The 25,719-nt window shown below is 39.2% G+C and overlaps 2 protein-coding genes across 6 annotated transcripts; both read left to right on the top strand.

Moving 5' to 3' along the window:
* kynu (kynureninase) lies at positions 1-6,550 on the top strand. Its single transcript, XM_005807364.2, has 14 exons — positions 1-129; positions 471-659; positions 736-856; positions 928-1,010; positions 2,495-2,556; positions 2,634-2,705; positions 3,441-3,515; positions 3,598-3,744; positions 3,858-3,956; positions 4,035-4,108; positions 4,290-4,342; positions 4,734-4,819; positions 4,907-5,137; positions 6,306-6,550. Exons 2-14 carry the CDS (start codon positions 491-493, stop codon positions 6,426-6,428), a joined length of 1,395 nt encoding a protein of 464 aa, XP_005807421.1. The 5' UTR covers positions 1-129; positions 471-490; the 3' UTR covers positions 6,429-6,550.
* A 644-nt stretch (positions 6,551-7,194) lies between these two features.
* On the top strand, positions 7,195-25,100 carry LOC111607605. Of its 5 annotated transcripts, XM_023329394.1 has the most exons (13): positions 7,195-7,446; positions 10,561-10,993; positions 13,164-14,778; positions 16,659-17,087; positions 18,405-18,833; positions 18,918-19,181; positions 19,280-19,531; positions 19,609-19,857; positions 19,963-20,220; positions 20,321-22,012; positions 22,343-23,397; positions 24,024-24,107; positions 24,240-25,100. In XM_023329394.1, the coding sequence occupies exons 2-10, from the start codon at positions 10,603-10,605 to the stop codon at positions 20,646-20,648; spliced, it is 4,215 nt and encodes a 1,404-aa protein (XP_023185162.1). In that variant the 5' UTR covers positions 7,195-7,446; positions 10,561-10,602; the 3' UTR covers positions 20,649-22,012; positions 22,343-23,397; positions 24,024-24,107; positions 24,240-25,100. The 5 variants fall into 5 exon arrangements, with proteins under 5 accessions (XP_023185162.1, XP_023185163.1, XP_023185161.1 ...); XM_023329395.1 differs by lacking the exon at positions 22,343-23,397; XM_023329393.1 differs by having other exon boundaries at positions 20,321-22,428.
* Positions 25,101-25,719: the final 619 nt, after the last annotated feature.

The following is a 25,719-nucleotide window of genomic DNA, read 5'->3' as shown; positions in this document are numbered from 1 at the left end:
AGGTCAGTTCATTGATGCAATGATTAACCTGAGAGTGAACACAGAGAGGTTAAAGAGCGTCTCCGAGGGTTCAGTCAGCCTCTGTCCTGCCAGCAGAAAGGAAAGTCGTCTATAACCCACCGAGCCGCAGTGAGTTACAACTTTCTCTTTAAAGAGTGCAGACAGATAACTTGATTTGTGTTGCAGCATTCAGGGAAATAAGAGAAAAATAAAAAAACTTAATGTAGATAAAAATTGATAACACAAGATCTTACAGAAGCAAAGAAACGAGCAGTTTATGCATTTATAAACTGGAACTAGAACTATTTTCATCAATAATAATTATTATATTATGTTGCTCAAAAGTCACTTATTGTTATCTTAAGACACCTCAACACAATTAGTAAGATTTAATTATATTTGCAGTGATGTTGAAATCTTTTAATGCATCAGGTCACATCACCCACTGCTTCTCTTGGTTCACCTCTTAGGGTTTTCTGCTCCCTCACCAATGGACGACATTTTTGACCTCAGTCCCACAGCGGCGGTGAAACGAGCGTCCGCCTTGCTGGACTGCAGTCCAACTTCAGAGAAAGTAGCCGATTACTTTGACAAACACGACAAACTGCGGCACCTCAGAGAAAACTTCCTGGTGCCCAAAATCGCAGATTTGCCTCCCAGTGAGTAGAAAATATTTCAGTAGAGATGTGCTGGCCTGAAGGTGGACTGTGGTGATGATTCAGTTTGACTCTGCAGCTGATCTCTCTCTGGTGGACGGGAGCCAAGAATGCATCTACCTGTGTGGAAACTCGTTGGGTCTGCAACCCAAAAATGCACGGAAATATCTGGAGGAGGAGCTGGACAACTGGGCTAAGATGTTAGTTTGTTTCATTATTAGCTTTGTTAGTAAAGTATTTTATTCACATTCTCTTGCTGTCCTTTAAACAGAGCTATTCATGGTCACACTGTCGGCTCCAGGCCTTGGGCCTGGGCGGAAGACAATATAGAAGACATCATGGCCAATATTGTTGGTGAGTTCAGAGAAATTACAAAAAACCTCCAAATACACTGAAACAAGTTAGGAAGAAATGAAGATGGAAACACAGAACAACAATTTAAAGTGACCACCTTCAGTAAAAAGAAATAAATATTATTGGGAGGAAAAGCAAAGTGTTATCCTTCATACAACCATTGCATTTCCTTTACTTTACTGTCTTTGAACTTCAGATGTACTTATAAAGTATCCAGATAAAACAAAAATACACTAGCTTATAAGATTACTACCATCAGTGACTGGGACACGCAATCCGCTAATATCAGAGCTAAATGTTTGTTTGCCGGTTTGGCATTTTTACTAACTTTTGCAGTATTTATGACATTTATCTGGATAAATTTTAAAGCGCCAATTTACACAAATGTTTTATGAAGTTTTAGTTGAATAAAGTTGGAGATATACAGTATCTTTAAATTTTGGTTGATGACCTTCAAGTTGAATAAAATTGGTGTCAAAAGTTTGTGCAACAAAAATTTTAAATCTATTAATAAATGTTACCAGAGGTCATGGAAGGTCAACCATCTGACATCAATGAACTCGGCTACATTTGTGCTGGTTAACTTTTGCTTTGCAGATATAACTGAAAGTTTGAAGGTCAACAGGTCATGCAGGTCATCAGAGGTCACTCTTACAAAATCAAGCAAATTTGTTGTCAGTCCTTTTGGTACGTGCAGAAAATGTTTTAGTTTGTGCTGCTTTTGCATTAAGAATATTGATGATTGGTTCTGGAAACTTTTTATTAGCAGCATGAGAGAAAATTTGTCCAGTAAAAACATTTGACACCAGTTTATGGGATTTGAAGAAGGTGAGGGAGGCAGATCTAAGAATGTCAGGAAGTTTGGTAAAAATATTTAGTGTTGGGTTTTTTCAGAAAGTACAATGAAGGAAGAAACAATTTCAATCAATCAATAAGTTCATTCATTCGATTGAATAAGTTCAGTCAATGTACAAACACAAACTCTCACAACAATAACTCAACATGAGTGAAAAGGGAGCAGGAAGAAGAAAATCTTGTAAAAACGTTTCCCTTTCTCAATCATTACAAAATATATTTTATCTTTATTTACGTTCTTTTTCCCAAAGTTCTTAAAGACACGTTTAGGTTTAGTGTGAAAGTAAGGATGTTTGTGTTTAGTTCCACAAACATCTTGGCCAAATTTCAGACAACAATGAATTCTGGATAACTTCCAAAGAGCAGCACTGACTTCAAAGTGATCTAAAGCTGCATCTTCTGCACATTAAGCTGTGAAGCTTCGGGCAAGTTTTGTTAGTTACATCTGTGCCTCCGGTCTGAAGGTCAGTGACCAGACTGACCTTGAACTCACTGACTGACCAGATCAGTTTAAACCAGTAGATTTACCCAGACCTTTCTAAATGTTTACAACATTGAATGTGTTGACAGCACCTTGATTATCTAAGCTTACCAACTTGAACTAATAAGAAGGTTTTGTTTCATACCAGGAGCTAAAAGTGGGGAAGTAGCGCTGATGAACGGCCTGACGGTCAATCTGCATCTCCTAATGGTAACGCCTTGCAGAAATGTGTCTAAAGTAAAGGGTTCAGTGGAAAAATTGAGTCATCTGATGGTGTCACTCTGCAGCTGTCCTTCTACAAACCGACTCCAACTAGATACAAAATCCTTCTGGAGAGCAAAGCCTTCCCTTCGGATCATGTGAGTATGTCTGTAACCCTCCTTTGTTAGCTTCTGTCCTGTTACATTAAATCAAATACAATAAAAAATCCCCAAACAAACTACAGTAATGAGCAGTTGACAGCAGGTAACAGTGGTGTAGAAATTGCCCAAGTTGAAAGTCTTCAGTGACCAAAATGAGATTTTCTCTCCGGTCAAAGACACAAAACTGATATTATTGTGATTTTTTTTACTTTGCCTGGCCAACAATAAATTAAAGGAGTAATATTAGTATGATATTTTGCGTTAATGTTTATAGGTATTTAACTTGATCAGAAAATTGTTTTCTTTTTTGTTTCTCTATAAAATGTTTTAGTTAATTTCCCTCAACAAAAATGAGAATTTTCTTGTAAAAACTTTGCTGTGATTAGCTGAAGATAATGGATGTTTGTGCCCAAGTATGTTTGAATAAAAAGTTGTTGGATGTTTGTGGCATGACTGAGTATTTTTCTTGGTCATTTTTAGAAAAATTAAAAAAATTCTGTAGAAACTTTCTGAGATTAATTTCAAAATTTCTTCTACAAACCAACTCGTAGCTTGTTTTCTTCTTCTAAATCTTTTTAGTTTTAGAGCTAAGAAATGTAATTAATCTAAAAATTTCAATATTTTTGGCAGAAATGTTCATTTTTCTATCTACAATGGCTCTAATACGCCATTGTAGTTTTTTTAAGCTGGACTTTCAGACTCTTCATGGTGAAATGTTTCTCCTGTTCTCAGTACGCCATCGAGTCTCAGATCCGCCTGCGAGGATTTCCACCCGAGAGCAGCATGCTGATGCTGTCTCCCAGACCAGTGCGTCCACAACACCTCACACCAGCATCCAATCGATTTAGACCCGAGTTCCCACAAATGTGATCTTTTTCTCTGTCTTCAGGGTGAAGACACTCTGAGAACTGAGGACATCCTGGACGTCATCGAGAAAGAAGGCGACGTCATCGCCATGGTGATGTTGCCCGGGGTTCAGTACTACACCGGTCAGCTGTTTGACATGCACGCCATCACGAAGGCTGGCCACAAAAAGGTAGCAGGAAACTCATCAGTGAGACAAAAAAAAAGTTCCCATCACATTTCATTTGGATATTAGAGGTATGAAATCAAAAGTTAACTCACTGATATGTTGTTGTGTGTCATCAGGGCTGTTTTGTTGGGTTTGACTGCGCCCATGCAGTGGGAAACGCAGATCTGAAGCTGCATGAGTGGGATGTTGACTTTGCCTGCTGGTGCTCTTATAAGGTCTGCTGAAGAGAACCTGAATCAGACAGAAATGTAAGGAAGGAAACTGTTAATGATGATTGTGTTGTTGCTCTACAGTATCTGAACTCAGGTGCTGGCGGCCTCGCCGGGGCGTTCATTCACGAAAAACATAAAGACACCATCAAACCGGCGTGAGTAACACAACTGTTTTAAAACAAACACATTTCTGTTTCATTTATCCCAGAAGTTGATTTTTATGTTAAACAACCAAACTTTAAAGTACAAATTAAGTTTAAGCTGCTTATTACCCCATTGGCCAATTAGAATAAAGGGGGCCTGTCACTTTAATTGTTTAATTTGTGTCTCCTTCAGGCTGTTAGGATGGTGGGGTCATGACCTGGCAACTCGCTTTAGGATGACCAATGGTAAACTTTCCACTTTATCTAATGAGAGTTTATATAAAATGTGGCTTTTTGCTCCCATCTTGTGGCCAGTTTTGGTATTTCATGAAGTGTTGATGAATGTGGGAGGAAAATCCTATTTCATTCAATAAAAATTGCTATTCAGGCTATAAAATAGTTGTACTGAAGATAATTAGGGCCTCAGGAAAAAAAAACTATACTGACTTTAAACTAAAAAATTTGACTTTTTTCTCTGATTTTACTTTTAATTTCAGGTTTGTGAGTTTAATCTCTGAATTCAGATTTGTTTAAGTTTCTGAGGCTAAAGTCAGAATACTTATTATTTTTCTGTGGCCCTAATCCTCTTCCATCAGTATTGTGTTACATGTATGTTTCTACTGTTTTCTGCTCCCAGTGATGGAGCTGCAGCCTGGAGTGAGCGGCTTCAGGCTCTCAAATCAACCCATTCTTCTTGTCTGCCCTCTACAGGCCAGCTTAGAAGTAATAAACTTTACAAGACTTATTTCATAGATTCATGTCTTGAGAGAAAAACTAGTTGTTTTTAAAGTCGCCTATAAAATGTTCCAGCTGTTTAACATGGCGAGCATGCAGTCGCTGCGGAGGAAGTCTGTACTCCTGACCGGGTACCTGGAGTACCTGATGAAGGAGTTCTACACAGAGGACCCGGCCCAGCCTCACAAAGCCTACGTCCGAATCCTCACGCCCTCTGACCCCCAGCAGAGAGGCTGCCAGCTGTCTCTCTCCTTCTCCATCCCGATCCGGAGAGTCTTCCAGGAGCTGGAGAAGAGAGGAGTCGCTGTAAGCACCTCGCCTGGACGCTATTTGTTTGTTTTTACCTCAGAGTGGCCATCTTTCTATTATTCCTATCTCAGTTTCATACAGTAGGGGCTCCTGCTCTTTTTCCAGCCATTACAACTGTTTAATCTGTTGCTAACGTGTCGCAACGTGTTTTTCCGAGCTGCCTTTAAACACAACATGAGCGCTAAGATTCTCCTGCCAGTTTTACACCAGCGGTCAGCGACGGAGACAAGCTGCTGTGCAGAGCGACACGCCGGCGTGTTAGAAACATGGCAGCAGATCAGCAGTAGGGAAAGAACTTTGCAGTTTATTACCAAACAGAGTAAGTTGAGTTATGCTGCTGGATGTTAACTAAATGATTGATTAATTAGTCCATGCCAATAGATCATGTTAAGCTTGTTAACAAGAATAGATGGTAATTTTGTTGTCCATGTTCAGAGTTGGGTTGTACTAGTTACAGTTACTGGAATAACTTTTTTGGGGGTTAAGATACTTATAGGTGTAGTTCTACTTCACTGTAGTGGTTATTTGCTTGTATGAGAACAATATTATGAACTATTGCTACTCTTACAACAGCGTATTAGGGCCATTATAGACCAAAGAAAGGTTAAAAGTAAGGTTTTCTAGAATGATTTTCAGATTAATCTCAAAATTTGAGCTTTTTATCTGCAAATGTTTTGACTTTTCAAACTCAAAAAATTTCAGTGTTTGTTTAAGAAAATTTCTGAGCTTAATTAAAATAAATTTTCATAAGAAATTTCCTAGCATTTTTCTAGAAAATTTCCAAAATTCAATTTATTGGCAGAAATTTACTCCTTTTTTTCTATCTACAATGGCTGTAGCATGCATCGTACTTCCTGAGTAGATTGATTTATCATAAAAAATAAACTTAAGAGATTGGAAATATTAGTTTCTTAGATTTCTGAGACATTTGAAGTAATGAATATGTGAAACTTAGCATAATTAATCAGTATTTTTAACATGTCACTGTTTACATAATTGTTTTTTGTATTAATACACATGCCTGTTTTATTTGAAAGATTACATAAACCTTTATATATTCATATTACTGTAAATATAAATCCTGTTTACTGTGCAGTAAACAGATAAAAATAAGATAAATTCCTCTTAGTTTTTAAAATCTGAAGCTAAATTTTTCCTGTTGCAGTGTGACATGAGGGAGCCCAGCGTGCTGCGAGTGGCTCCGGTGCCGCTCTATAACTCCTTCAGGGACGTTCATCGCTTCATCCAAACACTGGGAAAAGCTCTGGCTGCCAGCAGCAGCAGCTAGACCCACAATGAGAAGAAAACAACTTCAGCAACCTCATCAGCCCTGTGTGCTGCAACGTCCTGTCGATATGCAACTATCTTGTCAATGACGGATGAAAATGTCATTAAACAAATTATAAAACACCTGAGTCTGCTCCGATTGGTCAATCAATGAGTACAAAAGAGAATCACTGGCTGATAGGAGGGACACAGGTTCAGTTTCTCTCCTACTTAAACATGTGTAAGCTTTTACATCTTATATCGAGGTGAATCTCTCATTTATTTACATTTATATACAAAAACTGAACCATTAGCTTGAGTATAATTAACAGTAGGCTGGATATGAAGTAGCTATTAGTCTGACTGTGAGCTTTTTGCTGGACTTTTATCAGTCACTAGTACCACCATGTTAGCTTACCTGTTGGGAGCCACCTTGATTTCGACCAATCAAGAAGCCAGACTGATTAGTCATTACCCTGACTAGCAGTACATAGTTGTTGCTGAAACTATCTACCTTACTCTGAATAGTTATTATCCACTAGAATGACAAATTATATGCACCATTCGCCTGACTTTGAGTAGGTGTTAGCCATTTATTAGACTGGCTAGTTAACGTCACTAAGTTTTCTTCTTGCTCAGATTTGATAGATAAAAAGATAAAAGTATTATTTTGATTATTTTATCCATTAGCATTAAATAATATTTTACCTTGATTCTTTTTACCATTAACCTGAAGCTTAATTTTGAAAAATGCTGTTCTAAACTTTAATTACTTCCTGATCCGTCCATCCACGAGGAGCATTTTCTTTAACAGTTTCACTTTCGTTTAGTGTGAGAAATTGGAAATCCGATCACGGTTTGGTTTGTTATCCAATTTTTAATTTTGGTTCAATACACGGAAAAGCTAAATTCTTTAGTTTTTTTGTTCCAAACGAAGAAACACGCCTGTAGACACACGGACCTAGATTAACGACAGTCCGTATTTCAACGAGGAACTGCGGAACAATGAGTCTTTTGTCGTTATTGCAAATAACATAGAGGTAAGATTTGAAGCTATTTTTAATGGATTTCAGTTTGCTCATGTGTTGAGGTGCAGTGTTTAGACTTCCTCCTTAGAAGAAGCTATTTTAACTTGTGATAGTTCTTTAAGTTACACGGAAGTTTAATCGGACTGAGTGTAGAAGTAGTTTTTCAGGAGATATCTGTATAAGTGGTTCTGCTTATTTACTAATGAATGACAGCCTGCGATGAGAAGTAGATGTTTATTTTGAATTTGTTTTCCTTTCGTTAGGTGAAATAAACCTGAAACAGTAGTAAAATGAATCGTGTTTTGACACGTCACGGCTTGTTTACCTGCCATTTCAACCCCGTGTGAATATGGCAAGCCGTTTTAACATAAATTTGGTTTCGTCTGACTATCTGTAATTACATTCTAGAAATCTAAAAATGCATCTTGACTAGACAAAACTACATTTTGACTATCCGGAATAGTAATTCAAGATATCTCAAATTACGACACTGGATCCGTCAATTGACGGGACACATCCGTATTTACAATTGAAGATATCTTGAACTTAATTATGACTAGTGAATATTACAATTTTAGATATCTGAATTAAGAATAGCGCGGAAGCCCCTTTGTTCTGTCCAAACAGTTGCCTGTAGAATTTGATGTTTCCTGCACAAAATTGTCAGTAAATACCACAAAGTAGGAAGAGCTCGGCAATGTTGGATATGTGGAGAATGCAAAACTTCATCAACTATAAGACTGCTTCTCAAATCTGCAAAGAATTTCCTGTTCATTCATTTCCGACAAACCAAATTCACTTAGAAACGGCTTTGAAAAGCTAAAATTGCCTTTGTCAAAGCATTTTCAACATGAAAGTTGTGCATTTTCAGACACCTTTTAAAGTTTTTTCTATTTTTTATTGTTTTATTGACGTTTTCACTATACAGAATACATATTCAAGATATATCTTGAATAGAAAAGCTATGCAATTCAAGATATCTCTAATTAATTCAGAGATATCTTAAAAGAAATTGACTGCTCAAAATTACAATTTAAGATATCTTTAATTTAGTTTTGTCTAGTCATTTTTTGCTTTTAAGATATCTATAATTTAGTTGTCACTAGTCAAAACTACAAATCTCCTATCCACATTAAGATATTTTTAATTATGTTGTCATTCGAGATATCTTTAGTTAGAATTATGAGTAGTCAAAATTAAAATCGAGATATCTTGAATTTACTTTATGACTAGTCGTAATTTAATTGTAGATACCTGAAATGTGTATGTTTGGTTGGTTTGGATTTTCTTGTTGGCAAATATTAAAGGAAAACCAATACAGGAGAGTTATTTGTCTTTTAAAATATGTTTCAAAATCACTGAGGACATTTTTACATTTGATTGAATTTTGAGTTAGCTATATCAGATATAATGGATACTCTTACTTAAAACTCTTGTGTTCTTGCACTATATCTACAACCATACACTCATACATGGACATTTTCAAGATTATCTTTTGGAAATATTCAGACTTTGTATCTTTAAATGTAAATATTTTTTGTGACTGTAGTGTTTCTAAATTGTATTTATAATGTGTATTTATATGCTTTAATATGTTTTATTTATGTATAATATGCTTAAATTCTGTGGTGTTTGATAAAAACTGAATTTCATTTAATGTGTTTAAGCCAATATTAGAGTTTTTGGGGAATGATACTAGTTTACATTAAATGATTATTAAAAAAAAAAAATAGAAAAATATAATTAACCCTCCTATTATGTTTGTTTCTGAGGTACAGCAAAAATGTTCCTGGGTCAATTTGACCCTGGGAGTGTTTAATCATGCAATAGTGTCAGAAACCAAAAAATTCCTCCAAAACATTTTTGTATCTGCTTACTAACTCCAGTACTAACCATTTCAATCAATATTTGTGCAATGATGTTTTTTTATTGATCAGAAATTAAGGATTAATAATGACAACCTGCTCATTTACTCATTTGGACATAAAAATGGCATTTAAATTTTTTATGTCCACTGAAAAAAAAAACCTAGTCACAAAAATACAATAATTTCCTTGAAATTAATCTTTGGTACAAAATTTTAATAAAAATTTTTTTTTTTTTTTCAATGGATGATCTTTATAAATGAACTTGAGACACACACACTGTTCAGGGTCAAATTGACATACTGATTAAAATCAAGATAAATGAGTCATACAGAGAGTTTTTATGTTTTCCTCCACTTCTGCTGAGTGTCACTCAGTGTGGGTGGAGTTTTTCCACGGGAACTGAAAAGGTTCACGTCAAAAGTTATATGTACACCTGCTTTCTCGCAGTTTCCTAGTGAAGTAAAGAGAATAGTGAGAAAGTGGGCTTGTGTGCGTCCACACTTGCTTAGGTGTGTGTGTGTGTGGTGAAATATGGTTCATAGCTGCAAGGAAACATATAGAATTGGACATTTTTAAATCTTTTTTTTGCACTTCAACTTGACTACCTGGTCAAATTGACCCAAACTATGTAAAAAGTAGACGCAGGGGGTTGTTACAAATGTGTAAAATGAATACATCTTTAACTTATATGTACCTATTAAGACAAATAGAAAAAGTTTCATGCTAAAACTTTTATTTTAAACTTTAAAACAGGTTAGTTTGAACCGCAACATAACAGGAGGGTTAAATACATATAACCGAATTAGGAATGTTGTTTACTTGTTGTTTTCTTGTATTATATTATATACATATATAATCCATTCCCTAACATTCTTGTATATTCTGTATAATCTGTATTATCTGTGCATATGGCTCCCATATTTATATTTATACACAATATCTATATCCCTTAGAGTCCATACATACATAGTCTTGTACATCTGTAAATAAATATTTATATCTTGTAGAGCACTTCTGGATAGATGCAAACTACATCTCGTTGCTTGTACTTGTGACAGTGCAATGACAATAAAGTTGAATTCTATTCTATTCTATTCTATTGTGGGATGAACTACAAGAAATGTTCACTTTGTTGTTTCAGTAGCTTTCAAAGGAGCAGACTAGTTTATGGGGACCTTAAACATAATGAATGTGCTGTTTGTGTTCATGTATGCTGCCTTAACTAAAAACCTCTTTAAACTGTTTTTTATTTTTTCAGATCAGTGAAGTTGGGTTTTTCTGAAAACAAACCTCTGAAGTTATGGCTTGCACGTCACAGTCAGCCTTGGAATATGTTGAGAATGCCAGACTTCACCTTGTTGGAGAATTAAAGAGTCTCTCAGTGATTCTTGAGAACTTGTGTCAGCAAAAAGTTCTCATTGATGAAGAGGTCAGCAAGATAAAGGCAGAGAAAGATGACTATGACAGAACCAGAGCATTACTGGACTCAGTCATTAGAAAAGGTGAAGAAGCCTGCTACAGGTTTCTAAGGATTATTGACCAGACGAGGAGGAGAACCTTAGAGAGACCAACTCCTCTTTTCAAGAACAGTCATGAAGCTTCAACTGAGGCTACAAAGTTTGACCTGGACCACTGGATCAGCTGCTTTCCTTTCAAAGAAGATGCAGAAATGCAGCAAAACTACATACGAGGTAATTAAAACTATAAATAAGTAGCACAACACGTCAGAAAGCATAAAAACTGCAATTGATGTATCAAACTGGGAGTAAAAGGGTTTTATTTTTTTAGGTTTTAATAGATGTTTCATTTAGAGCCAAATGTTTTGGAACTGATTTTGCAGCCTTAGGTGAAAATCTCTGTGCTTGGAAGCGTGTGAGAGCAACTTGTTATCTGTCTTCTGACACAAGATCATGTTGATTACATCAAGAGGGTCTGACTACATAAAGTTGTTGGGAACATCAAAAGGATCATTCACTACACGTGTGTAATTCACCCTTTAAAAGTTATACTAGTTTAAATTTTTGGGAAGAAGGTACCGCCCCTTTAATATTCACATAAGCTTAATATTTTGATAACTTTTAATCCTCCATCCCCTAAGGGCCCCAGGGCTCAATCCTAGGACCCCTCTTATTCAATATCTATATTCTCCCCCTAGAGTAGGTTATAACAGGAAATATGATCAGCTACCATAACTATGCAGATGATACACAGCTCTACATTACAATGTCACCAGGAGACTCAGAGCACATCCAATCACTGAAAAAAATGCCTAGAACAGATAAATGTGTTGATGTGCCAAAACCTTCTCCAGCTGAACAGAAACAAAACTGAAGTTATTATCTTTGGATCTAAAGAAGAACGAGCAAGAGTTATTACAACTAAAAACCAGTGGTCAGGCCCAAAACCTGGGAGTAGTGATGGACTCTGACCTCAATCTTCAGAGCCACAGAAAGACAGTTACAAAGTCGGCCTTCTATCACCTGAAGAACCAGGAATATATGGTACATCACCCCAGTTCTAAACTCCCTACACTGGCTGCCTGTAGCTCAGAGGATAGACTTTAACGTACTGTTGTTAGTTTATGTATCACTGAAGGGCATAGCACTCAATATATTAAAGATCTTCTGTTGTTGTACCAACGTTCCAGACCTCTCTGGTCTTCTGATTGTAGTTCTGCTCTGCATCCCCAGAACCAAACATGGAGAAACAGCATTCTGCTTCTATGCATCGCAAATCTGGAGCAAATTTCCAGAAAATTGCAAAGCTTCTGAAATACAGTGTGTTGGAAATGTTATGTATCAGTACCAACTTGTTGCCTCCATCTCCGATGAAGATTCCCATGTCTAACGGTGTGAAGGATGCATTGAAAATGCGCCAGCAAGAAATGCATTCCTATGTTTGTGTTAGACTCTGTAAATAATATAAAAATCAGTAGGGAATGTTGGAAAAATTAGTATCTAAGTTCATTTAAATTATGAATTTAACTGAAAGGTTATGTTTTCATATTATTTTTCTTTTGAGACCCTTTTCCTTTTAATGATACATTTTTAACTGTTCTTTGGATGTTTACTTGAAGATTAGAAACGCTGCACACTCTGATGGTTTTATCAAACTGCCTGTCAGAGACAGGCAGCTTTGTGCCTTGTAAGAGCGTCCTAGAACATCCTGTGGCAGAATTCTCTGACGAAACTACCTGTGTGACTGTGAAGAAACCCAACCCTCTTTTCCTTGTTATGGAGAGCCGGTGGAGTTGATTCCAGACAATTGGTTGACTGCAGTTCTCCGTGTCTAGCTTCTTTCCCCTCTTCTGCAGAAGAGTAACTTATGTCTCTGGTTGATTCCTTGCAGGTTGGGAACTAAAATAGACCCAACACTGTGCCTTTAAATCTAGACTAAAAATCCACTTGTTTATAGTTGCTTTTAAAACAAGCATTCATAGTTCATTTGGCAGTCCAGTTTAAATATGAATGCTTAAAGACTAAGATTTTTCTACAATAGTCTTGTTGTTAAGATTAGCTTTCAGTTTGGCATGTGTCCAGATAGCTCACAGTAAAAAAGTTATTAGAAAGTATTGTTTTATATAATGTTCCAAATTTCAAATCACCAACCTTTTGATCATTAATTATTAGTCAATCGATTAGTCACCGCAGTGATACATCTGTTAGTATTTTTGGACATCAAATCGGCAACTGCCAGAATGTATAAAAACATCCAGTATATTTGTGGTTTTTATCAAGTCATGCATCAATGTTGTGACATTTTTATGTGCTTATATATAATGTGTCTCTTGCAAGAGAATAATACTACTGAATAATTCCCAAATTATTTTAATTTATTAACCTGTTGTTACTTTTATCTCAGGTCCAAGGCCATGCTGCAATTATCAGAAGAAGTTAAAATCAAAAGCAAAAAAATTATTAGAGAACTTCTGGAGGACAAGTAAAGATCTTTTTGGAGAAGACAAGAAGCCTGATCTGTTTTACAGTGCACTTGTATTTGATATCCAAGGAAAGATTTCTCCATCCAAAATAAAGAAATTTAAAAACTATAAAAGCAAGAAGTCCCGTCCTAAAAAGTTAAGGACTTATATTCCAGAGAATAAAGCAGAAATCTCCCCCAGTGACCTGCTGAAAACAGATAAAAACATCCTCCTGGTTGGGAAACCTGAAATTGGAAAGACAGCGCTGAGTCATGAAATATTGAGACTGTGGTCAGAAAGAGACAGTAAGGAGCTGGATTACATGTTTTTCTTTGATATGAGGGAATTAACCGACATCCCACCAATCACGAGTTTGGAGGATCTTCTTTTCACTGCATGCAGTGAACCAGATGAGGGCAAAGATGAAGTCTTACATGACATAAAGAGCAACTCTGATAACGTTACAGTCATTTTGGATGGAGTCACTGATTTCTCTACATCGGTTGTGGAGAAACTTATAGACAAAGATCTCTTACCTGATGCTAAAATCATCATTACCTGCAGACCAGAAGATGAGGAATACCTTTGTCCTGAAGACTGGCTCAGAGTGGAGGTGAAAGGCTTCAGTGAGGAAACAATAAAAACATATTTGTCTTCAACTCTGGGTGAAGATCACAGGAAGGTCCTGAGTAACGTGGAGCTGTTGACTCTTTGTCATGTTCCAATGTATGCACTGTTGGTGGCTGCCAGCTTTTCATCAGAAGACTCTCTGCAGCCCAGAACTGTGACTGAAATATACATCAATATTGTTCGATTTGGTCTTCAGATGAACAGCAACAAAACCAGGATCAGGAACCTCAATCAGTTCATCAAAACCAAGAGAAACGGAATCCTGTCTCTGGCCGAAGCTGCTTTTAATGCAACCGAAAGAAAAACTGTGAACCTGGGAGAACTTTCCTGTGAAGACAGCTGCGTCCTTTCCTTCCTGAAAACACTTGATGTAAAAGTTCCTCCTACTGAAACCAAAACTCTCTATGCTTTCCTCCATTACACCATGCAGGAGTTTTTTGCAGCTCTGTGGCTTTTGGAGAATCCTGATAATATCAGGGAGGTTTTCCAGCAGTGCCTCACTGAGGAGAAGAAACACATGAAGCATCTGATCCCGTTCATGTGCCGTTTGTTGAATGAGAAGAGTCCACGTTTGATGAGCTGTTTGATTCCAGCTGAGGAGATCAAGGAAACATCTGGATGGTTCTTCAAAGAGATAATTGACACATTTTTCTCCAAAGATGAAGACACTGAACTTGATGTTGATATACTGTTCTTATGCCAATGTTTATACGAGTCACAGAGCTCCGAAAACTGTATTACCTTTCTGGACAAACTGGACTTCCATCTTGACCTCAGTGGAGAGAATCTGGACCCTTATTCCTGCTGTGCTGTGGCCTATGTGGTCACTCAGTCAAAGGAAAGGAAAATAAGTCTGAACCTTCAGGATGTGACGATGTCTCAGCAAGGAATGAGACATCTGTTTGGATGTATTGAAAATGTTCAATGGTATGACTCAGCAAGTTTTGTTTCATATTCACTGCCCATGATAAGGACATACTGTTACAAAATGTATTCCAGATTAGTTTTGTAACGCAAAGCTAATATTGTATTACTTTTTTGTATAGTGACTGAGTTTTTCTTTAAACTACAGGGTTTACCCTCTGCCTCAGCAGTTGTGGACTGTTGTCTTTCTCAGTGAAGGGCTGACAGAATATATGACATTATTGCATCTCTGTGGAAACCAGCTTTATCTTCCAGTTGAAGGTAAAAAGCTGCTCTTTGACAGAGCTGTGAAGGTCATGCAGAGGTCAGCTACAAAGGTCAATGTCTACCTCCAGTGGACCCAAAGAGGTCATGTCTGCCAGAGTCTGTGTGAATCCCTGCTACAGGCTCTGCCATACACACATTATCTCAGTTAAGAAACATTATTTCTGTATGTTAGGAATGGGCTATGAAACCCTGGTGCAGTCCAAGCAGATGTTTGGTATTTTAAATGAGGAGAAATTGACTTATTCTGTTATCTTGAAGACATTTCACCTCTCATCTTATACACTTCTTCAGTTCTGACAGTTGTTTTGGAAGTATCAGGGTTATATAGTGTCATCACAAACATTCACACTGACAGGGCAACACAGTTCAATAACAAAACCATTAATATCACTATTGAGACGATCAAGGTACCATGGATCTGCCTCCAAGACCTCTATTCAATTTCCTGTTAGTGCCGTTGACTGATGATCCTATCTAGTCCTCAGTGACGTTAAGATGTGCGCTGTTTTGTTTAGATGTCTCAAGGTGTGAGTCTCTGTGAAATGGAGCATAAGGGCTGCACTGTGGGTGTTAGCAAGGTGGGGAACCTGAGGTCAGGTGCTCTGGTCAAGGTTAACTTTTTTCATGTAAAAATGGGGGTGAAAAAAAACATTTTTAGGGAGCAGTTTGGATCGTTAGTGGTAACAACACCTGACCCGTCTCCATATTAAGGGTTTAGATCTATGAAAGCTTCATCAACTCAAGAGTCAATTAATACATTCAGAGAGAGGGAGGCACACCTGGCTGAATAACTAACTGACCATTGTAAGTGGGTGGGGGCAAAGTTTGATGGTGGTTTGATTCTTCAGCAGCTCATGCTTTTACTGATAAACCAGCCCTTTTATTCCTTTGATTGGGGGAAAAACACCACTATGTGTTTGGTTTGCTCACAAAACTGGTGTTTGTAATTCTTTTCTTGTCTTCTCAAGGCAGGCAAAGGCTCCATACAACAAAAAATATCTAGACTCCAAACACCATTAAAATGCTCATAGTTATAAATATAAAAAATCCCACTTTAGGTTTGTTTTTTATCAGTCCATAGTGGTTGTATTCACTAGCATAACAGTGATGCGATTAGGAACAGGTGAGGGATTAGACAACCTCAGGATTTAATTCTAGTAGTTCCTGTATGGGAAGCAGTGCTAGTGGAACGGTGGCTGTTGTTGGTGCTGTTTCATGGTCTAGAGAGAGACACCATCTTGTCAAATGGGAAAGGAACCAGCTTAAACAGTGAATCAATCAGGTGAGTTCAGGGGCACATCTGAAAGTGTCGCTCCTGTTGTTCATGAGATGAACTGAAGTTTTGGTCGTTTCTCTCATGTTTGGTTCTAGTTTAGATGTTTTAGTTTAAAAAGTCCAATCCTAAAATCCCAGGGATGATAATAACTCAGAGCTCTGAAGCACAAGATGAGAGTTTGTGTTGAGAGTCAGTAACAGCTGCTCTGATCAAACATGTTGATGAACATCTAATTTCATCCCATAGAGGACAGACAAGATGGAGTCCATCAGTAGTGTGTGGTTGTATTGATGCAGCTCAGATCAAATCATCACTAAATGTTTCCTTCTTGTTGTTCCAGGTTTGATGGTCGAAGCTGCGATCCTGATGAACAAACCAGGTTCTTAGTGAATCTGTTCTGTGCAGCAGCAGAGAGAGAACAGCAGACAGGAGAGAAGATGGTGGAGATGTTAGCATCAGTCTGCAGATATAAAACATTCCCTTTATATCATAGTGATAAACCTCAGAGTGACTTCCTGCTGGATCTGTACTCCCAGATGAAGGACAGAGAGAATAAATCAGGTCCGAGTCTCCTTCCATCATTACAGTCAGTTTTCCAGTCAGCTCCTGAAGTCTGGACCATCAAGCTGTCAGAGAGAAAGACCTCCATCCTGCTGGAAGTGATGAAACTCCAACCAGAGAAGAAACCAGTGGAGCTGACAGACTGCTCACATGGAGAGAGTGAAGTGAGGAGTTTCCTGCAGTGTCTGCCTTTTATCTCACACCTCTGGTACAGTCATGTTATTTTACAATATTTACTAAAATTAAAAGAATAATATTTGACTGTAAATGTTTAAAACTTTGGATTATTTTTAATATTAGTGCAACGTTAAAATAATCCAGGTATGTTTCTTCATCGTTTGATATTATAAATTTTCTCCATATTTTCTCACATTGTTTAAATCTGTTTCATAGTTCAGAAGAAAATCTGATCTGTTGACATCAATATATTTGTTTTACAGTTTTATTCACTGATTATCTTTGAGTTTAATATTTCTGGCCATGAGTTCAGTTCAATCCACTAAAGTTTAATTTCCCAGTAAACCACCAGGATGTGAACTAATGTTTATGAGTTTCTAGATGTTGTTAGTTCAGCTTCAGGTTTGTCATTTTCTTCTTGCTTCAGCAGAACTGACTCCAGTCAGGATGAAGGTTGAGTGTTTTCAGGTTTCAGTCCATCCTGTCTAACGCATCCCTCATGTTTCCAGTCCTCAGAACAACAACATGAACCATTACTGGTCTAACTGGCCTGAATGAAGGTCTCTGGTTGAACAAATGTTTCCCAGAGAACAATGAGGGAGAAACATTGAGCTGCAGCAGTTTGGAAACATGCGACAGCCTTCAGTGAGAGAGAATAATGAGACGATGAGAAGAATCAGATCTCTGTAGCTCAGCGAAGCAACACAGCCATGTTAGCAGCTCCTCATCCTCCCAGAGAAAAAGCTGCAGTTAAAGCTGCTGCTGGTTGGTTGAATTTCTCTGCAGCTAAAAACTCCAAGAAGGATCTCTTTGAGTTTCACTGAACAGCTTTTAAACACAACATGAGAAACACAGACAATGTTACATTTAGCTGCATTTGAACTTGTGACTGCAGTGAACATTACTGAGCAGGATGAAGATCCTAGCAGCTCAATAGAGAACAACACATTAGGATGGCAGACACCAAGGAGTCTTCATCACTGTGTGTCTCCAGCTGCTGATGTTGAGCAGCAGAACAGAGATTGATGTGTTAGATGAGGATCAAGGTGAAGCTTTAGCTCCTGTTGTTCATGAGATGAACTGAAGGTTTGGTCGTTTCTCTCATGTTTGGTTTTAGTTTAAAAAGTCCAATCCTAAAATCCCAGGGATGATAATAACTCAGAGCTCTGAAGTACAGGATGAGAGTTTGTGTTGAGAGTCAGTAACAGCTGCTCTGATCAAACATGATGATGACCATGTCATTTCATCCCATAGAAGACAGACAAGATGGAGTCCATCAGTAGTGTGTGGTTGTATTGATGCAGCTGAGATCAAATCATCACTAAATGTTTCCTTCTTGTTGTTCCAGGTTTGATGGTCGAAGCTGCGATCCTGATGAACAAACCAGGTTCTTAGTGAATCTGTTCTGTGAAGCAGCAGAGAGAGAACAGCAGACAGGAGAGAAGATGGTGGAGATGTTAGCATCAGTCTGCAGATATAAAACATTCCATTTATATTATAATAATAAATCTCAGAGTGACTTCCTGCTGGATCTGTACTCCCAGATGAAGGACAGAGAGACTAAATCAGGTCTGAGTCTCCTTCCATCTTTACAGTCAGTTTTCCAGTCAGCTCCTAAACTCTGGACCATCAAGCTGTCAAAGAGAAAGACCTCAGACCTTATGGAAGTGATGAAACTCCAACCAGAGAAGAAACCAGTGATGCTGACAGACTGCTCACATGGAGAGAGTGAAGTGAGGAGTTTCCTGCAGTGTCTGCCTTTTATCTCACAGCTCAGGTACAGTCAGGTGTCATGGTAGAGAATGTATTTCCCCGTATTTCACAACTTATTATTTTCTGCAATTTTCTCTCTCTGTTTCAGTTCTCCTCCAGGGTTTTTCCAGAGTGTTTGTTCATCTCTATCAGTGAGATCCAGAGAGGAGATCCAGCAGCTGGTTTCTCTCCTGCAGCTTCTGAACTTCAACCTTTTTCTAACAGGAGAGTTGAATGATAAAACCTGCAGCTCTGTGGGGAAAGTTCTCCCCCTGGTTGGATCTAAAGTGGATCTGATCCTCACAGACAGCCGGATGTCCGTCAGAGGAGCTGCTGTCCTGTTTAGATCTACAACACAGCTCCACAGTCTGAGGCAGGAACCTGAAGAACAACGTCTCTTTCTCACTTCCTGTCTGTTGTTGATCCATCAGTTCTTGATGTCCATCATCTCTGTTCTTCTCTCTGATCCAGACTCTCCAACAGTCTGGTCTTGTTCTTCTCTCAGTGGGTGAGAAGAGGCAGAGTGGCTTTTCCTCTGGTCCTAGAAGAGCTTACAGTGGTTTCCACCAAAGCTCAGCCACAGAGAGTCTTGCTGAAGGTCGGCAGCAGTTTGGCGTCTCTGCTGAGGTTCTGGACAGTGGGACGGTTGGACCTGACCGAGTCCGGACTCCCTGTTCAGAGTCTCTTCAGTCTGTTGCTTCACGACGGTCCTCTCACACTCAGGTGAACGTCTTCATCATGTCTATCAGAAAGTAAACAGATCAGAAACACAGTAAGAGTTTAATCTGTGATCTCTGCAGACTGAGTGAAGAGAGACTCCAGCAGCTTCTGGTTCTCCTCCACGAGGTCCAGGACCAGGACAGGACATTGTCCCTCTTGAATAAGGTCGGTGGAGACCTGAGCTCCTGCCAGTTGAGCTGGGAGCTTCTTCACTTCCTGCTGCAGCAGCCGACAGCTCAGACCATCACCGTGAACCTGAAGAAGAACCGATTCTCGGAGGAGAGAGCTGCTGAGCTGCTGCCCTTCCTGCACAGGATGGTGATTCAAAGGTGGAGGTTTTGTTTTGTAATAAATATTTGGTCTGATCTTCCATCAGCAGCCCGTGGTTCCTGGAAGTAACAGAGTGTTGTGGCGAATCCTCTCTCTGCTTTCAGGCCCAGTCCCAGCTTTGTTAGGACTTCCATCAGGGAGATCTTCAGGACTCATCCCAGTCACATGATATCCTGGTTGCTGAGGTCACTGGATCTTGTGATCAACCTGAACTGCACAGAGCTGGACTCAAAGGACTGCGACGCTCTGCTGTTCATCCTCAGACACAGCGACGGAGTGAAACTGAAGCTGCTGTGGAGCTCCATCCCAGCAGAGGGAATCCAGTCCATCCTCTCTATGCTGCACACAGTTTCTGATCTCAGGTCAGACATCAGAACCTGCTCCTCAGGCCTCCTTCCCACGATGAACCATTCCCTCCTGTTCATGACCTGGTCAGTTTTCTTTCTTCTCTCTTCCCACCAGTGTGGACAGGAATCTCCTGCTGAGGTTCATCCACTGCTGCGCCGCCTCCGACAGCCAGCAGGGGGCAGCATCGGGCCTGCTGAGGACTCTACGGCACAGGTTGGATCTGTCCTGCTCCTCCTGCGTGGAGCTACCAGAGGAGGATCAGACGGAGCCTCTGAGGTTGACGGCCGCCGACTGCGGGGCCGTCTCCACCGTCCTGAGACACAGCAGCAGGGACACCCAGCTGGACCTGAGAGACTGCGAGGTGGAGGACAGCGGGCTGGACCTGCTGTTTCCTGTCCTGGACGGACATATTTCTATATTTCAAGATGCCTGGTGGTGTTGAGACCCTCGAGGTTTTCCAGTCACACTTCTGGTAGAGGAACATGGCCAGGGATGTCAAGGAATTAGTGTCAGACTGCCCAGTCTGTTCCCAGCTTTCCATCCTGCTCAAGGTTTCTCTGCCTACTTCCTGTTCCCCACTGGAATTCATCACAGGTTTACCCACTTCCAACACCATGTACCACCATACTCACCATTATTCACTGCTTTTCTAATATCACTCATCTGATTCCGCTAGTGAAGCTTGGGCACATGTAAGAGTGTGACGTCTCCTTCTCTGTACATGTTAGGAGCTCTCCATTATATGTAGTCTTTTGATTTTCAGGTACACTGGAAGTAGTTTCATCCAGGATGTGCTTGGCCTCAGTCTCTCCTGGTTATAAAAGCAGTCATTCTTCATGTGTCCGGGATGGTGGAGGTCACTGCTCTATCCAGTGTCACTTTCTTGCTTGTTCTTACCCAATTAGCCTTTATGCCCTGGTCTTCATTTCTTTTCTTTACTGGACTCTCTGCTCACTCTATGTCTATGCGCTGCAGCTATGCCATTGGTCATGGGGGCTGCCTGCTTATGTCCTTGAGTCTTATTTCATGGATTGAAGTGGATCATAGGAGCACCTCCCCACGTTAGCTCCTTTGCTCTATGAGTTTTTGCCCCTCAGCCTTCTCTCAGCACAGTCTCTGTACTGTTTATTGCCCCTTAGCTAATCAATGTGGCAGCTGATCATCATGCCAGGTCATCATGTTTTACAAACACTAACAGAGTTATTTGGAATCAATCTCCTTTCCTCTGACGTTTCCTCTTTCCCTGCAGTTTTGCAGCTGAGGGTTCAGTGTGGTCTCTCTTTTTAAACAAATCAGAAATTAATTCTAACTGCTGTGATGTTGGTGAAAATCTTTCTCTCACCAGTCATTTGTTATAGTGAGCTTGGAATTGAGTGGAATTGAGGAGGACTCTCATTGCTAGGCTAGTGCAACGTCAACCCAGCCACAACCATCACCAGCTCCATTGTCACCTAACCAAGATATCAGTGACCTCATCTCAAGAAAGGATCCTATCCACCTCCTTCCCCCAGCACATGCAAATAACAGTATTTACATCACCCCTGAAACCACTCATCTTTGAAAATTGCTTGGACAATAGCAGCAAACCCAGCCTGGCCCTCTATAAAACAATACATATGACCATGGCTTTCAGGTACCTGCACTTCTCTCATCCCACCCCTCCAAGCCAAGTATTACCTGCAGGCCATTCACATTCCTGTAAGGTTCACTCTGCCTGAGCAGCAGAGGAAGGTCCCTCACAATGAACCTGTTGGTGTTCAAGCATGCTCCCGCCAAAACAGCTCTGCTCCATCACAAACACTTCAGGTTGGTAGCCTTTCTACCAAAGTGAAACTACACCCTAGAGAGACTACCCACCTAAATAATCACACAAAAACTTTCCCCCTACAATCTGTTCAACTCTTCCCTCGTTAGCTGCAGACGTGAGGTTTGTTACCCTGAGTGGAAGCAGAAAATAACCCAGTAACTAACCCTCACCTGGTTTCACAGACATCCCTGTATTCATACTGTCCTTCAACAAATAGTTATTTCTCCTAAAAAACTTGAAGTCTTTAATAATAGCTTAAAGCTTTAAATGTACAAAACAAGAACCTTATTACAAATAATTGTTAATTCCAAGTCTCTGCTCTCCCTAAGATCCATTTCCAGCCTGGACCAGATGGGTCCCCGCCCTGAATGAGATCTGCTCCAGGATTCCAGGATCAACACCAAATCCAATTCCAGTACTAACCTCTAACATAACAAATGTGGCGAAGGTGGAACCCTGCAAATTAGCAAGGAATGATAAATCATTTATTATTGTTCTAGAAGTTTCTTCAGGAGTCGTGGAGATTTGACTCGCAACTTTCCTTGAAGTTCTGCCTGTCAAGGCATCTGGTCTAATTTAAGTGGTTAAGTTGTTTCTTTTGTGAGTAATTTATCTTCAGGTCTTATGCACCAATTAATAAACCACTGATAAACAAAACAGTTGTGCCAAATCACTACTGTACAACTAGAGGACAATGCCCAATCTGTTGTTAAGGAGCTAAATGTTAGAAAAGAAGTTGGAACAGTTAAATAGAGACGACCAATGGCTTTAATGTCTGTCAGTCTGGTTCTGGTGCTCATCACATTACTGAGACTTTGCTTTTCAAAGTGTTGTATGTCATCCATCTAAATACAGACAGTGGAACAACTGCAGTGTTGGTTTTCAATGGATCTCAGTGCATCATTTCACATGATGTCAATATGACATATTATTGAAGCGACTGCAGAGTTTGTGTCAGGTTTAAACACCTATTGAGAGATTAAACAAACACAAGAAAGACAAGAGAGTTAGATTCTTTTGTCCTCGCGAGGAGAACAGCCAGAGATGTTTTCAGTCACACATCTCTTCGTTCTGAAAACATACATGTCCGTTCTCCCTTTTTATTGCTGTTGGGATCCCTGTTACAGAGAGCGTCTCAAAGGGGCGGGGAAAACACTTCAGTCACATGATTGCAACGTAAATGCTAGTCACTAACAAAACACACGGTATCTACACACTAGATTATTCTGTTCCAGACACAGGATAACACAGAGCCAGTTGTACGTCTTCACGGCAACAGTTTTATATCCAGCAGGTCAAGGATGCAGAGGTTTCTGCTGAACGATAACCTGTTGAAAACAGTTTCTCTGCTCTTCCTCAGAGGCCTTCTGAGAAAGGAATCAAAGTAATTCAACAACACAGAAACTTTATGCTAAGATGAAACAAATAAAGGCACATAAGACAAGAACATTATCAAGGCACATGAAACAACAAATATTTGATAATAATAAATACAATTTACCTAACAGTTTGGTACGACTCCCTGGTGCAGAACTGTGTATTGAATTGTACTTAAGGAATAGGGACTTTTCATCAAGAGATGTCATGTCATCAGGGTGGACAGGAGTCACATGGGGTACCCCTGGGTTTCATTCTGGGACCCCTCTTAGTCAATATCTCCATTCTATCACTGGGGAGAATACAGAATATAATATGAGCTACTATCAATATGCTAGTTAATTGATGCTATCATCTGGTGAGATGTACTTTACAATCTGACCAGGTGATTCTAAACCTGGTGACATGCAATGAGCAGAGGGGAGAGATTAGGATATTCTTCTTCCAGCCACTGGGGACATTGTTAAGTCTGTCAGCAGGATTATTATGTAAAACATTCTGGCAGATAAACTGTAGTCATGTTAACCAGAAGGACAGGTTCATCTGGAGTTTGCTGCTTTCCTCTGTGATTCAGATTTACTGATTGATCATCAACATGTTTAGATAATGTTCTGTGTTGTGTTTGTGTTTCAGTCTGAGTCACAATCAGATCACCGATCTCTCCACTGATTGGTTACTGCACCTCTTCTTCATCAACCCGTCCATTGATTGTGTGAGGTGAGCAAAAATTCATCAGAGCTCCATCATTGGAGGAGTTCATCCTGAGAGGATCCCTGGCTGATCTCTGAGTATTGGAAGCCATGTTGGTGTTTCTGAAATAGTTTGATTTGTGCTTTGGTCTGTTTATAGACTGAACAACAACAACAACATCATCAACAAAACTCCTTTTAAGGGCAACAAGAAGTTTGAGATCTGGTGAAGCAGCTGTGAGTCAGCTGGTCATGTGACCAACAGGATCCTAATTGCTCTGGTTTAATCCAAAACTCTCTGTTCACTGGTACAGTGTGACCTGTAAATGGAGACCTTAGTCCTGAATGTGGCTTTCACTGGGTTCTCTCCTGGCCTGATGACCTTTGACCCATGTTTTCCTCCCTTCTCATAATAAACTTTCCTTTTCAGCAACTGCTAAATAAAGGCCCCAGGAGGGAAAAAATACTGGACACTGCCTGGTAACACTGGTTAGTGTTCAGCAGTGGGAAGCATCTTAGATAAGATAAAATTGATTATGTCATTGTCATCAACAGATTACAAACTATGTTTGTTTATTTGCATTCATGTTTTGGGGTTTGATGTATTGATTCTAGATTTATGATCACTTTCCTTTTCATGTCATTAGTAATGGAATCACTAAGGAATGTTTTATGAAAGTAAATCAGAGATGAAGCAGAAATAGGTTCTGATGAGTGTTTATGTATCTCTGTTGATTTATTAGATTGTGTTTCTCCACTTTCCTTGCTGTTCCTCTTTTTCTTCTCATCTGTTTCTAATGACTCATCTGTTGCTTGTTCAATAATCAAATAATCCAATATATCTAGAAATCATTCTCAGTCACTCCTTGCTGCTTTTTCTAGTTAAATTATGTTACTGTTCACTATGTTGCTGTTTGTCCCACTGGATTCCTGGTTGTTGTTGTTGTTGTTGTTGTGCTGTCATTGGCAGTTTATTGATTTGGTTTTTATCATTTATTCCTCATTAAACTTGAAGAACTACTCACTGCCTTCCTGTGTTGGAATCTGTCGTCATTGGATAACATCATCCCAGTGTCTCTCTAGATCTCAGGAACCATCCAGTACCAGCAGATTAGTGAGTAAAACCAGTGCGGTTGTTGAACTGGAAATGTGTAACTGTATGTAGCTTCCATCACATGTATGTTGCTCAGCTTCAATCAGTTTACAGGTAGATGATCTACAGAAAGCTTGATCTAGGAGTGGTTCCCTAATTATGGGAAATATGTTTTTCATATGGTTCTGTTAGAAATGTGATTAACAATCAAAATGATGAGTAAGGAACTAAAAACCAAACCCAAACATAAATTGACATACGTTTAAGAAGATACTTAATGTGATACTGTAAGTGTAATCAATATATGTGGCAGATTCTATGTTAGTTATATCACCATGTATTTAGTGATGTTGATGTACAAGCAGACAATGTAGGATATGAATCTATATTATAATGAAATATCAGTGGAGCCATAATGAACTATGATGTTGTTAGACAATGTAATAGGAATTCATCTTTACACAATGTCTATTCAATGTTACACATTGTTGTGTGTATGTTAATGTACAAGTTTAGTTATAATCTACTTTAACCCAAAAAAGGTTTT

This window comes from Xiphophorus maculatus, chromosome 24, assembly GCF_002775205.1.
Source record: "Xiphophorus maculatus strain JP 163 A chromosome 24, X_maculatus-5.0-male, whole genome shotgun sequence".
In the NCBI taxonomy this organism is placed as follows: Eukaryota; Metazoa; Chordata; class Actinopteri; order Cyprinodontiformes; family Poeciliidae; genus Xiphophorus; species Xiphophorus maculatus.
The sequence above is the reverse complement of the archived record's forward strand: the minus strand, read 5'-3'. Positions and strand labels throughout refer to the sequence as shown.